This window comes from Poecilia reticulata, linkage group LG16 (assembly GCF_000633615.1).
Source record: "Poecilia reticulata strain Guanapo linkage group LG16, Guppy_female_1.0+MT, whole genome shotgun sequence".
Lineage (NCBI taxonomy): Eukaryota > Metazoa > Chordata > Actinopteri > Cyprinodontiformes > Poeciliidae > Poecilia > Poecilia reticulata.
In genome coordinates this window covers 11,529,269-11,545,201 of record NC_024346.1, presented here as the reverse complement: position 1 = coordinate 11,545,201, position 15,933 = coordinate 11,529,269, and the positions used below count along the sequence as shown (strand labels likewise).

The 15,933-nt window shown below is 42.2% G+C and overlaps 1 protein-coding gene across 3 annotated transcripts in view; it reads right to left on the bottom strand.

Annotated features, from left to right (window-relative positions):
- Positions 1 to 2,684: 2,684 nt before the first annotated feature.
- grin2db (glutamate receptor, ionotropic, N-methyl D-aspartate 2D, b) overlaps positions 2,685 to 15,933 on the bottom strand; it is a 100,906-nt gene continuing 87,657 nt past the window's right edge. For all 3 annotated transcript variants that reach the window (XM_008431539.2, XM_008431538.2, XM_008431540.2), the window contains exons 15-16: positions 13,969 to 14,204; positions 2,685 to 12,574 (exon numbers count right to left, since the gene is read on the bottom strand). In XM_008431539.2, the coding sequence (XP_008429761.2) occupies positions 9,377 to 12,574; positions 13,969 to 14,204 (3,434 nt within the window). In that variant the 3' untranslated portion in view covers positions 2,685 to 9,376. The remainder of the gene's footprint in view (positions 12,575 to 13,968; positions 14,205 to 15,933) is intronic.

Sequence of the window (15,933 nt, the reverse complement as noted above, 5' to 3'; positions counted from 1 at the left end):
AACAGATGGAAGGTGCAGAGGTGCAGGAGGACGAAGCCACAGCACCGCATAGCAAGAGACAATCCGTCGAGATAAAATTAGAGAGACAAAGACAGAGAGAGAGAGAGAGAGAGAGAGAGAGAGAGAGAGAGAGAGAGAGAGAGAGAGAGAGAGAGAGAGAGGGTGTTAAGCCCTGTGCTGCAGGCATGCGTTACAAATCCCCAGGGAACCGGCGGCAGATCACTACAGAATCAATCTGCTGCACCTCAGCAGGAATGCAGCACACACCGGTCACAAGAGTGTGTGACTTCATACTGTATCTGCTTTAATGCATATGCTATGTGTGTGTGTGTGTGTGTGTGTGTGTGAGTGTGTCTGTCAGAGAGAGGGAGGGAGAAAGAGAAAGATTCATTGGAAGTGAGGTGACAGAGTACTTGGGGATGCAGTAGCAAGGAGGAAAGTTGGAGAACAAAATGATCAGATGGAAATCTGGAATATTGTGTATTGACATAAGTCTGGTTTTCAGATGCCAAAAAACTCCATTTCCATTTGTTCAAACAATTTTGCAGTAGTACAAACACCAGGGAAATGCCCAGCCGTAATAGCATTCAATAAAGAGATGGTTTTATATCCCAGACGAAAACGTTTTGGGATGCGACATTCCAGAACAAAATTAAAATACATTTTAGAGATGCTAGCTCAAGCTGGTAAAAGAACACAATGAAACAAGTCACGCATGGCAAAAGTACAAAATCTTAGCAAGTAGTTTTCTCTAGTTTCTAGTGCAAATATTTTAGCATATAAAAATTGTAAGAAATTACTGACTTAAAATAAGCTCCTATATGTTCCTGAAAAGTTACTTGTTCATTAGTTTTGTCTTACATCAAGAGTACGGAAATGTTGCACTCGAAACTAGACCTATGCTACTTGGCAAGATTGTGTTTTTGCAGTGATGTTCGACATGACTGAAAAGCTACTCAAACAGGAGGAAGACTTGAAAAGTAAGATAAAAAGACAGATTACTGTGCAGTTTGCAGACACAATCAGGGACAAACACTTACACTCTGTAGTCCGATGACACAAAAATGCAAGTGTTTGGTTATGATACCCATTGCAAGCCTGAGGAGACTATTCCAACTTTCAAGTGTAGGAACGACGACGTCGCTTTGTTGCAGGACAGACTGGTGAAACAAATGAGGAACATGTGGAGAAACATCTCATGCCCGCCTCATGCAATGATACTGAGCTTGTTTCTTTTATAAAGGTTCTGAGAAATTTGTCAGAGTTCATGGCATCAAAGACTGAGCTGGAAACGGCTCATCGTTGGATTTTCAAACAGGAGAATTGTTAAGATCACGTGTCCAAATCAAGGCAGGCAGCGTTTATCCACTAGACATTTTATCAACCTCCCTTTTCGACCATTTCAGTCTCCAGCCTTAAGTGAACCTGTGAAGTGCTGTAAAGATGAGAGCATAAGAAATTATTTAAACAAATACTAATACTTAATATGATCGTTTTCCTCCTCACAAAATAAATGTACCTGAATTAAAGGTTTTATTTTTCTAAATCTTCCAGTTTGGGTTAATGTTGCTGGAAAAGGTTAATTTATTTAAGATGTTTATTTCATCTCGACTAGAGAATGAGGGCACTGTACTCAGAAAAATCGCATTTAAAAAAAACAACAAAAAAACACCACATTCATCTACGTTTCCCTCTAAGAGTTGTGATGGATCCTAATGAAAGTGATCTAAATCCCTTTTGGGAGATTCGAGAATCAGCTTATCTCCCACACTCTCCTATGATTATCATTAGAGAAAAAGCATAGTACTGACCTCTGATCAGTGTTTGGGGAGCCTGTGATCCAGCTGCCTGTATCTCAATCTTATTAGAGCGTTAAGTCATTATTGCATGTACACACGGAGGCCTCACAATGCAATTAGCCATTCACCCATCACACTAACAAAGCATGGCTAATTAGTGGATCGCAGGCGCAAAGGGAGCAGAACAAAACACATTTAAGATCCCCTCAGCACTCTGGCTGATTACGAACTCTCAGGTATGTATTAGACATGTTTTTGTACTGGATAGAGCTGCTTTTTTACATACATACATACATACATACATACATACATAAATTTTTTTTGGGGGGGGACGAGAGAGGGGGCCATATGACAGATTAAAATAAATACATTTGTTCAACAAAGTAAAAGCCACAGATGTTTTACTCTCATTAGTAAAACGTGTGGTGTGGTGTGTGTGTGTTTGTGTGTGTGTGTGTGGTGTTGCATCCATCAAGATGTTGAGATGTTTCTGACTTGGTCACTCACTGCTCAGGCTGAGAGCGCTTCGGTCTCTTTGAGGGGGGGAAAAAAAAACAGAAATAGATTATATTTGGTCCACTCTTGCAAGATCAAAGAAAAAAAGTCTGTCAAGAACTTGGAAACATCTGAAAAATCTTGCTACAAGCATGCACACATACACACGGATATGCAGGCACACTGTCATAACACCACAAAAACAACTCTTTGATTTCCCTGACATTCTTTTTTTTTTTTTGTCTGAACGACTAACGGCTTGTACAGAAAATACCTTCTCAAGGTTAACAGGCGCGTTCAACCACACTCTGCAGAGACGCATTCACAAAAACTCTTACTCATAATTGCATGTGACAAAAGAAACGGAATGAGACACGGCACCACTACCAATCATTAGAGAGAATCATATTTTATGAAGCAATTCTCAGGAAGTAAGTGCAGCACTGACCCTCCAGCCCCACCCCAGACAGACAATGTCAAATAAACTAACACATTTGAAATAGGGCAAAGACCAGACCAGTCTGGGCTAGGAGCGACATCACCCTTCTAGCAACCCGCCGTAGCAACCTGTAAGTAGGCCTGTGGTGTTGGCAAGGTTACTAGAGCAAAACTGGGCCTTGTACGATGGGGAGAGCACACGCTGCTTTCTGTGGGGAGATATATGTGCCCCGCTCACAGCAACTGCAACAGAGTAAGCTTTCTGCAGTGCAGCATGCACGCCCGAGACCTGATAGGTGCTACGTGTGATGCTCCTATGTTTCCTTGATATAGTTCATGGCTAGTTCAGCCTATGAGGACCCTGTTTGAGTTCTGGAGCACCACACATATTGGTTAACAGGTCATGGGCCGATAGAGAGAGAGAGGGGGGGATGAGCTTAAGGCTGCATTAGGATCTCTTAGGAACTCTGGTCCTTCACTGACCTGCAGCGCACTGTTCTAGACTGGACTGGACGGTTCAAAGCTTCCCTTTTGACCAAAGAGATAATCTAATCAGTCAAAGCATATTACAACAGAAAAACATGAATTACAGAGAAAGCAAGACAGAAATGGAAAACAAATAGATTTTGACAGCCCTAAGAGAAACTGATGTATGAGAAAAGGCAAGGAAAGACATCAGACGAGAGTTATGTAAAAACACAGACGACTCCAAACAAGCGGTGTATTTATTGTGAAGGTTCTCAGCCCCTTCAGGTGGACTAAATGTTACTCAATGGACACTGGCAAAAAAAAAAAAAAAACGAGTTGATATGGAATGATTTTTAAGCTTCTGCAAAGCTCACATGGACTAATCAAACCACACGAGACTTTGATTTCAATTGCAGCTGAGTGTTAAAAGAGGTTGAGGATCCTGGCTGATGTGTTCGTTATGTAGTAGCATGCATGCACTGCAAAAGCGTGTGTCTGCATTTTAGAAACTGTGGGAAATGAAAAGCAAGGAAAGGAGAGCGTCGCAAAGTCAAGTCGACTACAAGTCGACCGCTGACTTGTGCTCATGCAATAAATCATGACTTTGCTGAATGTGAAACAAAGTTAAAAAAAATAGAATAAACACAGGCTAACTTGTAGAGACATGTTTTAGTCCATCTGTGATTTAAAAAAAAATTTCTGGAATAACATGCAAGACAGCATTAACTAACTAAACATAATTTTATAAGATTCCAACCATCTACCACCTTCCATGCATGCCCAGTCCAGTCTAGATTTGTATATTCAGCAGAAATGCTGCTGTTACACTGCCTTGCCAAAGTATTCATAGCCCTTGAATCATATTCTGCCATGATACATCTGCAAACCTCAACATGTTACACTTGGAGTTTATCTGACTGACCAACAAAAAGCAGTGCATAGTTGACAAGTGGTTACAAAATGTTTACCTGATAGTCATGGCCTGCTTTTGTATTTAGCCCCCTTTACTCTGATAGCCCTTAATAAAAATCAGTGCAACCAAATGCCTCAGGCCTAAGAGGTTTGTCAGAAAATATTTATAAACAAACATCACCACAAACACCAAAGAACGGACTAAAACTTCACACACTGCCCACGCTGTGACACATGGTAGTAGCAACATCGTGCTTTTCTTCAGCAAGGATACTGAAGCTGGTCAGAGTTGATGGGTGTAAAAGGTGTCGGAGGCTGCAAAAGACTTGAGCTTGAAGTGAAGGTTCACCAGGACGACGACCCTGAACATACAGATAGAGCGGTTTGGATCAAAACATACATGTTTGAGTGGCCCAGTCAAAGCCCAAATCTATATCCAATTGTGGCAAGACTTGAAATTTCATGTTCGCAGACATTTTCCATCCAATCTGGCTGACATTAAGCTATTTTGCTAAGAAACAAGGGCAGAAACCAGTAGAAACATACCCCCAAAAAATACTTCTCTGTGGTAGCAGTAAACTGGGTGTTATTTCAGGATATCAGATTAAAAAGGACAATGAAAAAATGCACATAATTTTTAGTTGTAAAAACATGTAAAAAAAAAAAAAAAACACTTATCCCGCTCCTTTGACTCACAATTATGCACTGCTTTTCGTGGGTCTATCAAGCATTATATATTCCCATTAAAACTAATAGCTGTTTGTAGTTGCAAAATGTCAGAATATTCATGGGGTAAGAATATTTTTGCACTTCAGTTTTGGTATACTTCCCCTCAGCATGCCTTTTTTCAATTTTGCTTCGTCTTCCAATTTACCAATCTCAACACTGCTCAAATATATTTGACCAGTGCGCTGGACAATATGAAGAACTTTATGCTGTATGACCTAAAACTGAGGCCCCACTTGCTTGCTGGTGGTGTGGTACAGCCCAGACTTGCTACAGTGGTGTGGTCGTCAAATACACACGTCAGTCACATCAGTACTAGTAACATTGTTCATGAATTGTTTTATCAATCAGTGAGTTGATCGTCATCATTGCCATCATCAACAATCAGTCCAAGAGGAGCAAGAACACAGTATCTACTGGTCTCTGTTTTTTGCTAAGTGAGAGACAGACAGAGGGATGATCTGATTTAAAAAGAACGCGATCCAAAACAAAAGACAGACAAAAGTGGATGGAGGAGTTAATTGACGAGGAGATGCGACCATCATGTGACTGAAATTAAAAGTGGATGGTCCGTTGGTTGTTAATAAGACAACCAAAGAGAAGAGAAGAAGAGCAGAAAGCAGAAGAAAAAACAAGAAAATGTAATGTTAGGTAGTACTAGAGGTGTGACGGACTGATAGCCATAGTAGATACAGATGAATAGAGTTTTTGACTTTTACTTGTCTTTTTTGTCACAGGCACTAATGTCTTCACAGTCATATAGGAGGAATCAAAATTCAAAAATGATTTCAGTGTCTAGAATCGCTACAAAGCTAAAACATTAAAACTATTTCATCTAACACTTCCTCCAAATATACCAAACTGAACTAATATATATATATATACCTGTATGTATATATATGTATATATTTATTTGTACATATATTTCTTTATAGATAAATGATAGAATTCAAATGATGATTGAATACAATAAAATATCTCAGTTAAATCACAGTATAACATGGTACATTCTCAAAAACATAGTATATTTCAATATATTCTTTTTTTTGTCAGCATAAAATTAAATAAATAAAAAATAAGCCAGAGGGTTTTTTAAGAGTCATTTGTGTTCATGCAGTCACAGACTTAAGTATTAGTGCCTCAATAGAAATCAATAATGCTCAATGACACACCAGGTTGAAGCCCTGTTAATTGGTTGAAAATAATTGTGTTCGATGACACAGGAAACAGTCGGGCTGTTGCCGTGGTTTCCGCTGCTGGGGTGCAGAGCAGAGCAAGCTTATTATCTTACCAAAAAGGTGGCTGTCCTGGTTTCCTAGTATGCCTACAACCCAACCTAAACCAACCCTCAAACTACAAATCTCAACAATTTCATTCAGCGAAACATGCAGATAGTCTGGGACTTTTTCCAAATGATGGGAAAACAGCAAAAGCATTTCTCTAAAACACATCGTTTCAAAAACTGCCCCACATAGAGGCACAAAAGAAAAGCAATCCGTATGTAGATAAAAGGTATAGTCTGGCCTCTAGAAGGGCAAAGGAGTGGGGAAAAAAAGGGAAAGTGAAAAGGTCGACTAACCCTCCGATCTGTGACGACATGCACAAACACGATGCACAGCCCCTCGCAAGGCAGGTCATTTCCCTCCCCCCTGTCCCGTCCTTTGAGCCTTTATAAACAGCATCCAAAAAAAAGAAGCTACAAAGTAAGTAGATGTTCTTTTGCTACATCAGTTTGACGCTACATTCAACTACAATAGACGAATGGCTGGGCTGTGGCTGGTCTTAGTGTGAGACATGAAGTAGATATACTAAAGTTAAGAAAATAGCGCTGGCACAGCTAAAAAGTAGATGGCTTGTGGCACAGAAGGTACCATGCTACATATCACTACCCTGTCTTGAACATGTAGCATTTCTTTTTAGAATTTGTCAACTGAAGTCGAGAGCTGTAAATCTTGGCCCTATTACTCTAACTTCAGTCATTTTTTAAGAAGATATATTTCCTGACATTTCAAAAGAAAAAAATCCGCATCTGCAAAAATCTAATCGAAACCGCTGTAATAACTATGCATCTCCAACAGGAGGGAATAAGGACATCAAGGATAACTAAACTAAAGTTCAAAATAAGAATAACCTGAGCATAAACTAAAGAAGGGCTAACCTAAAAAATACACCTAAACAATTACAGGTCATGTCTTCTGTGAAGCTGTTTACCCATTCCTCTCAGTTACATTTGACATTTAATGGAAGCAGAGTCGAGACAAAATGAGACTGATATATTTATATATGACATATTCCATTAGAAAAAAAAATGCTCCACTGCCTTTGTGTTTTTTTTTTTCTTTTTTGCACAGAGCAGGTGCAAAGTGGGCCCTGTTGCAATGCTTAAAAGTCACTATTTTTTCACGAAAAGCTCTCTTTGCATGTGGACGGGAGGTGGAGAAACAGAAAAACATCCAGGTTAGCGTGAGGTGAGGCTTTACTAGTTACATACTAACTACAACTGAAGATATGGTTCATTTTATCTCTTGGGTCAAACAGCTTATCTTGCTTAAATCAGACAAAAAGCAAACAGAATGATGTGCCATTGCATCCCTGTCATATTAAAGTTGTGAATATTGCTTTAGGTCAAATAGCCATCTAATAATCTTGACAATGCAAGTTAGCATCATCATCAACTGCATTCAATGAAGGCTCAGCTACTGAGTATGCACCTGGAAACATTCACAGTAAGTCGTTCTGCCTTATTTGCCAAAAAAAAAGATATAAGACAAAGCACATGACTACCTCAGCATAAGTGTCTTGGTATTTTACTGTTTGACTCTTGGTTACAGTGAAGCTTATTTGTTACACCAGCAACATTTGTTATCGTTACGCGAAGAGCTATATCAGCAAAATATGTTACCTTAAGATTGTGCATTTACACTTGTGGCAACACGTCTTAAAAAATACAATGAGGAATTGTGCTTCCGATAATCCATCATCCACCGGCTCAACCAGGACACAGAATGGTGGCAACATATATTAAAATCTAAAGAGGGCTTGAAAATGTGTTGGAATAAACCCTGACTGGACACTTTCACAGAACCAATTACTGTATGTCCAAAGCTGCACCCTCTCTGCTATCTGTAATGCATCTACAAATACTTGAATGATCTTCAGCTTCCTGCACCACAGTTTCAAAGACTGTATTTAAATATTATGCAGCCATCTAGTGCCAATTACAGATATTACACTAATCATCTCCTGAATTCACTTAGATTAGGCTGAGTTAAGAGTTGTTCGCATATGGAGAGGAAAAAAATAGGATTTTGTTGAAGTTCAAAATTTGGGTGAAATTTCAGCACTGCTCTGGAAATCATTCCCACCTCCAACACTAGCCACATCCAGCCTCCTACTTATTAAAACACTAACACAGTCAGAGAAATATATTAATAGAATAAAAAGAAGGGGCTAGGGAGAGAGGTCTGAATAAAAAATAAATATATAGACAGACATGAAAAGAAATTCTGCTACATGTCTTTTCTTCATGTTGTTATTCCTCTTTTGATGAGTTTGTTGTTCAAAATCTTTAATACTTGGTAATATTTTTCCAGTTGTACCAGAGGTGTCGTGACAAGCTCCAACACAGTAGAGAAAAAGAAGTTCCTGTTCAGTCTGACTGGTTAAAAGGGTATCTAGTAAAACATGACATCATATAGATGGTCCTGGGGTAGAGCTAGATGGGTCTGATGGTGTCATGAGGCCTAAAGGCAAATAAGTAGCACTGTGCTCACCGTCCATTGAAATGTGAGCAGGCAGAAAGTGAACAAGAGGTGACTGCATTGCTTATCTTAAAAAAGGGAAGAAGACACCAAGAAGCAGTCCACCAGTCCAGGTCAAAAGCCATCAGCCAATGAGGACAGGAAGCCAGATGATGACCAAACACTGGCATCTTTTGAGAGAAGGTGGGTCTCTCCTCATTCCACTCAAAGCCAGAGGGAGGGAGACGTTTTGAGCATATCATGTGTGTTTTCGTGTCTGATTGCGTGCATGTGTGTGTGGGTGTGTGTGCACGCATGCGTGTAGGTGTGTGTATGTGTGCAAACATGACATCATTACTCACAAGTTGGAGACTACTGTTATCCACAGTTGTGATTTGGGGAGGGGAGAAGGACCGAAGATGACATCACAAAGCTCAGTTCTGAGCATAAGAGAAGTTCTGGGGTCGAAGTCCCCGGTGATGCAGCCTCACCTTCACTCTCTTCATCGTAGGAACCATCCAGATGGATGTAGCTCACCCTGGTGTGGCACCTCACTGTCGCCCTCATAAGAACGCGTACAATGGAGCGGGTGGCAGTAGCGTCGCTCTCACCGAGAGTATTGTTAGCAACAGAGTCTCTGTCCATGTTTGTTCCTGTAGTGATGCTTGCTAACCGATTACCTAAGGTCACCAAGGCAGCCATTTCTCTGGTGTCGCCCCTGTCTCCAGCTGCCATGGCGCCGAGGTTTTCAGCAGCACTGGTGCTTGCTCCCACGTCTCCCTCTCTCGTCTCCCCCTGTCATACCTCACTCTCCAGGCTGGAAAAGTGGGCTGACCCTCGACGTGAGCACAGGCTCTTGGCTTTGAGTGGTAGGTGGGGAGAGTAGAACCTCCGTGGCTGAGGTACAGAGCGCAGTCTCTGATATTGGAGTTTGGCACTGGCTGAAGCCTGAGCCGGACCAGCCATCCCTACCCCCGCTGGTGGCGAGACAGAGGCTGAGGAGGGTGGAGGTACGATGGACATGGGGAGCGAGGTGGGTGACAAGGATGGCTGCTGCGGTGGTGATGGTGAGGGCTGTGGCTGATGGTCTGTCGGCTGTGTGTTGAGGCTGAGGTTAGATTGGCTGCCTGATTTGGCTTGACTGGGATCTGGTTTGGGAGGCAAAGGTTTGGGACGAGAACCCCCGCTGAAGCTGTGGCAGTGGGGAAGAAGCTCTTCTTGGCTATGGGAAAGTGCTGATGCTCTTCTCTTGGAGTTAGAAGTTTGTGAACGGCCATGGGGATGTGGATAAGGATGGGGCTGTGGGTAAAGGCTGCAGGAGCACAGAGTTGACCGTCCTCCCTCATCCAGTCTTTCCCTGCTTCGTCCTTTTCTCTTTCCGCCGCCACTCTTCCACTTTTTTTCTCCCTTCACAGGAATTTTGTCCATGGACCAGTATCGTCTAGGTGGAGGGAAGGCTGTTGGGGGTGGTGGCCACTGTGAGCCCAGCCCTCCACTCCCTCCACCAGACGCCCAACCTATTCCTGGCCCAGATCCCCAGAAATCAGCACCAATCCATCCTTCTGCCCGAGTTCCCAGTAACGAATCATCTCGACTATTGATGCTTCCCCCTTTCTCTCTGGAGGGATAGGTACCAAAGAACCAGCCTCCTCCACCTATGCCTCCAATCCCAGTGCCAGTGCCTCCTGCACTTTCTTCCCAGTATCTTTCAAAACGACCAAATTCTCCTGAAGAACCCTCATCCGAGTAGCTGTCCTCCACCCTTCCTCTGTCCCGTTCAGATTCAGAGACAGCCCCTCTACCTACCCTCCTTCCCCTGTCCTCTCCCCGCTCCCTCACTCTGTCTCTCTCTTCTTCATCATCATCGTCGTCATCATCGTCGTCATCATCATCATCTGAGTCCCATTCATGGAAAGACAGCCCTTCTCTTGTCTGTGCTTTCTCTTTTTCATAATGCATTAACAAAGGACGCCTTTCACCAACTCTACCACTATCTTCTCTGTCAATCCCGCCGCTTTTTCGCCGCTTGGATGATGGAAGAAGTGGGTGGAGGGACACTGGAGTGGTATTGGAGTTATCTCCTCTTCCATTCATCCAAAATTTAACAGAAGCAGGAAACTTATTAGAGTTGGAGTAGCGCTTATTGGGGGTTCGACGTCTATGAGAGTGTGAGGATTTGGGACGCCTTTCCCTGCTTCTCCCACTGTCCTCCTCATCCCTGTCATTGCCATCTTCCCCCCTACCTCTTTCTCTGTCTCCTTCCCATGAATCTCTCCCCTTCTCTCCAAATGTGCTCCCATACTGGGCAGAAAAAGAAGAGTAGTCTTGTATCCCTTCATCTCTTTCTCTCTCAGCTTCCCCTTCCCTCTCTTGTTCTACATCGCCTTCTTCCGGCTCAGATCGTTTTCCCCCAGTAGACTTTTTCCTTTTCTTTGTTTTTAATGCCTTCTTCTTTTTCTTTTTCACCTTCCTTCGCTTTCTTTCTCTCTCCCGCTCTCTTTCTCTCTCCTCTCTCTTTTTTCTCTTTTTGTTCTTTTTCTTTTTCTTCTTTTCTTTCTCCTTTTCTTTCCTCCTCTTCTTTTCCCTTTTCAGCCTTTCAGCTTCTCCACCTGTTCCTCTCCTCTCCCTTTCGCTCCAGCTTGCCCACCACTCTTGAAGCTGAGACAGTTGGCTCCCGCCTCTTTCCCTTTCTCGTTCTCTTTCTCTGTCACCCCAAGATGTGCGTGGTTTCCTGGGGGGAATTGGTGGTGGCAAGCGCCCGTGGCTAAGGGAACGTGGTCGAATGATAGAGCGCTCCCTCTCTCTTCCCCTCCCAAGGAGAAGACTCGACTCTTCTGTCAGATCTTCATCGTCGTCGTCGTCCTCTCCATCAATTCCTCCAGTCCTGTCTCGTGTGCTCCTGGAGGAGCTGTAAGAGTAGGTGGGAGAGGTGGAGCGGGAAGATGAGGCAGATGACGACGTTGACGTTGATGAGGTGGTTGACGTGGAGGATGAGGACGTATAGTGCAAAGATGCAGAAGGAGACGGAGGAGTATAGGAGGGGCTCAGTGGAACTGGTATAGGAAGTGAAAGTGGAGGAGAAAGCGGGCGGGTCCTCCTTCCTCCTCCTTCCCTCATTCCATCTCTTGCTCCTCCCCTTCGCCCCAGAGGCAGAATGTTCTCATAAAGTGGCCCCCCAGGCTCTTTGGGCTTCTTGGGCCTCCGCTTTCTCCAGAAGGATGAAGGGAGAGGGGGAGAGGGATGTGGCAGTGGAGGTGTAGGAGGTAGAGGGGCCTGACTCTTAGGAGGCAACCTGGGGGTGCCCAGAGGTTTAACAGGCCCTTTCCCCTGACCTCCACCGCCACCTCCCACCACCTTCTTCCCCACCCCATGATCCATGCTCTTCTCTGAATAGAAGGCCACACTCGCTGGAGGGGGCTGGGGGTGGCCCCTTGGCATAGTCTTGGGGGTCTGGGACCCTGCTTGCTGATCCATGCAGGATCCCAGTCCCTCAGGGTCAATGGGACCATAATATCTCTTATAGCCATCGAGTCCCCCACCCCCTCCAGCAGCTGTAGCCCAGTTTTGTGGAACTTTCTGAGCAAACGGCCCCATGTCAGTGATGCCCCCTCTTACAGCCAAGGGGTTGGTGGCTGTAGCAGTTTTAGGCAACCTCCAGCGATCCACTACTGCCAACCTTCGATCTGGTCGAGGCAGGAAAGTGGAGCAAGGGAGGGGGGCACCAGCAATGGGGGGGTTAGAAGAACCCAGAGCTGACCCAGAATGTACCACAGTGGGAGGAGAGCCTGGTAGAGGTGTTTTGTAGACAGGCGGTGGTTGCTGCTGTTGTGGTTGTTGCTGCTGTTGCGCCATTGCAATTGCTGGGTTGGTCACAGTTGTTGAAACGACATGTGGCTGTGATGGAACAGTCACCATTGCGGTGTGGTGGTGTGAAGGCAAAGATTTAGATCCACCTGGTGCCGTTTCATCCTCAAAACTGCAGCAGCTGTACATGCCCTAAGAGACAGAGAAACAATGACGTGTTTACTTCTAAGACGACACAGATCCACAAACTATTGCCTAAAATATGACACATAGCTGCAGTCTATATACAGAGCTTTAGTGATGGATCAATAGGAGTTGAACTAGTAAAAATGGAAATAAAATACTGTTTTCAATACATCTTCTAGTTTGAACTAAAGTCTGTTCTTCACATTTTTCTAAAAACATTTTTAACAGGTACATAACTATCACAATAGGTTTTTTTTTTTTTAAATCTACGGTGCTTTCTATGGGGTTACATGATTCCCCTGAACTTTTCCACATGTTGCCATGAGTCAACCAACATTATGCATTTGTTGATTTTAATTGATAAAAAAACACAAATTAGTCAAATTAGTCATTTTCAAAACGTCCTGCAATAAGAATCAGAAAACCCTCCTTTACTCTGATCTTTAAATTTAAAGCAATTTAAAACAATGTCCAAAGCTTTGAACATTTACCAGAGCCCTGTTCAATTCATTATCTGAAAATGGAGAGAATATGGCACAACTGCAAGCCTATCAACACATGAACTGGGCAAGGAGAGCATTAATTTAGTAAGCGGCCAAGAGACACATGGTAATTCTGGAAGAGCTGCAGATCCATCTAGAGATCCTCCGCTCAGGCAGGAGACTGCAGGAGATTTTATGAAACAACTATAAAGTGTGCACTCTGCAAATCTGCCTTTAATGGATAATTTGCAAGAAGTAAAGCCACTGTTAAAAAAAAGTCAAGCGACATCCTGTTTCCATTTTGGCAAAAGTCACCCGAATAAGTAGGAGAAAATTCACTGAACCAAATCCAGTGAGACCAACATACTTTTTTTTTTTGATAAACTGTGTCAAGATTTGAGAATTTGTGTTTACATGTGCTGTATGTCCAACCTGCCCAAGCTTTAGCCTTTCTGGGAAAAAATTATTATTTGTTTACACCTGCAAATCTGATAAATAATTGTATTTATCAGACTGGTTCTATTAAAAGTCAACAAGGGGAGCAAATGAAAATGCAAACCCATTGGGTTGTATTTACAAAATCTGTAGAAAACTGCACATCTTTCTCCACATCTCTTCAAATAAACTATGTCCAGGCTGGTTTCTATAACTTTTCCCTTAGAAATAAAATTCTCATTTAGGATATATTTTTTGTATTTAGTCTGATCAACTGTATCTGACATCTAAATATGTTTGATGCCAGATACGGCAACAAATCAGAGACATTTCAAAACATGTCAAAACAGCAAAAATATATGAAATTTGAAAATCATTAGACATAACTATGCTTTCTCATCAAAATGGTGAAATGCTAGTGAGTCTGACATGCAAAAATGGTGAAAGTAAAAAAAAAAAAATCAGCAGCAGACAAATACTTACTCTGCTAATTGCCAAGAGAAAGTCCAACTTCCCAGAACTAGTGGCCATACAGTGGCGCAGTTTCCAGTAGACTAAATGTTCCCATGCAAACACCAGCAGACTGAGGCCCATAGCCACCAGAAGCATGTAGAAGACCCCAGCCATGTTGTCAATGTCCAGTTTACTGCTCATCACCTCAATTTTGTCATTATGGCAGATACCTGACAGCCAGAGGCGCTCCAGCATTTCAATCTCATCTGGGGAGGAAAATAGATAAGGACAAACGGTTAGAATGATGGAGGAGAACGAGATGAAGAATGAAAATACAGAGAAGCATAAAAGAATAAAAGCATAACAGACAAGAGAAAGACGTGGAAAAGGAGAAAAAGGTTGTTTCGATAGAATAAATAGTGAAGTTCAGCTACAAATCCCTTCCTGTTCTGAGCCCAATAATTTCCCAGAAAAAGAAAGCCAACATATAATAATATAAATAGATAAATAAAATGAAATTGGGATATTTGACTTGGAAATGAAAACAGAGGTTTGACGTGCACAATTAGTTGGAAAAAAGCAAACAAGTTACCTGTTTGAACATATATTTGCAATGAACAAGACAATCCAGATATTTGTCTGTATTGTACTAAGATCTGTGGTCTGTCATTTTGAGCTCAAAGAACAATCGAGGTTGATCTTCGAGTCCAAAATTAGTTATGCCGAGCTAAAGTTCAATGTCGGAAATTCTATGTTCTACAAAGAATTGATTCCAATCAAGCTCTTCAGAATTATGGTCAAAACCGAAACTGACATTGCAATGTTAGGATTCTGCTGAACAATGTTTTCTGAGTTTTGTATGAAGCAATGATGGCTGACTGGATGTCAGCAGCCATTTATAGTGTACAGAAAGATTTTCCTAATTAAATTAAATGTTTTTCTCATGACCTTGACTACTGCCTGGTGTCAATCATAAACACACATCACCCTCAGTTTACCAGGGTAAGCCAATTCAAAGTTGGTGGTCAAAAAACTATTTGAACTAACTCAATTTGAACTTTCTTTTGCGTATTTGCCTTTCTTAAATATATTTTTGAGTTTTATAACATGAGCAATCTTCTGCTGTTCCAATGTTGCAGCTTCTAACAATTCTCTCTGCTGGTAAGTGACCAAAAGAACAACACAAATGTTTTAACTGACTATTTTATTGACTAACAAATTAAACAGAATTAAGATCATTTTTAAATCAGAACATTGTGGTGCTTTCACCCTCTTATGACCAAAATTGCAAAGAGGCTGACTGGATTTTAGCATTACCAAAGAAAGTGCTTATAGTGAGTCTTTCTGCCTCTTTGTTCAATTTAGCTTCATCTTTCAGGTTAGTCAGTATTACTGCGTGTGCAATAATTAGGTTTAAAGAGCAAAAAAACAAATGCCATCATGACGGCACTGAGCTGATGGTACCAAGGGGGTCAACAAAGACTGCAATTACAGACCTAGTTTAGTTCACACATTTGTTTTCTTAAGATCAAAGCCTTGATACTTGGATTGAGAGTTGCTATGTCAGGTAGCTGGCAATTATAAAATACAGTCTCTTTGAGCAAATACAAGCGGAGAGAATAAAACAGATTCTAAGCAATGGTATAATCGGTATGATCATTTTCTGAAACTACCTTATCTCAGGGGCTGCACAGCACTGCAGTTGGTAGAAATGCTGAATGAATAGGTGGGTCTAAACCAGTGTTTTTCAACCACTGTTCCGCGGCACACTAGTGTGCCGTGAGTGATCGTCAGGTGTGCCGTGGAAATTATTCAATTTCACTACGGTACCGTATTTTCCGGACTAAAAGCTGCTACTTTTTTCCTTAACTTTGAACCATGCGGATTGTAGCCCGCTGTGGCTTTTCTGCGGATTTTTCTTTAACCACCAGGGGGCTCTCTAGCAGGAAGTGAATCATTAGAAGTCAAAATTGTAAATCAAAGAAGAACGGCTAA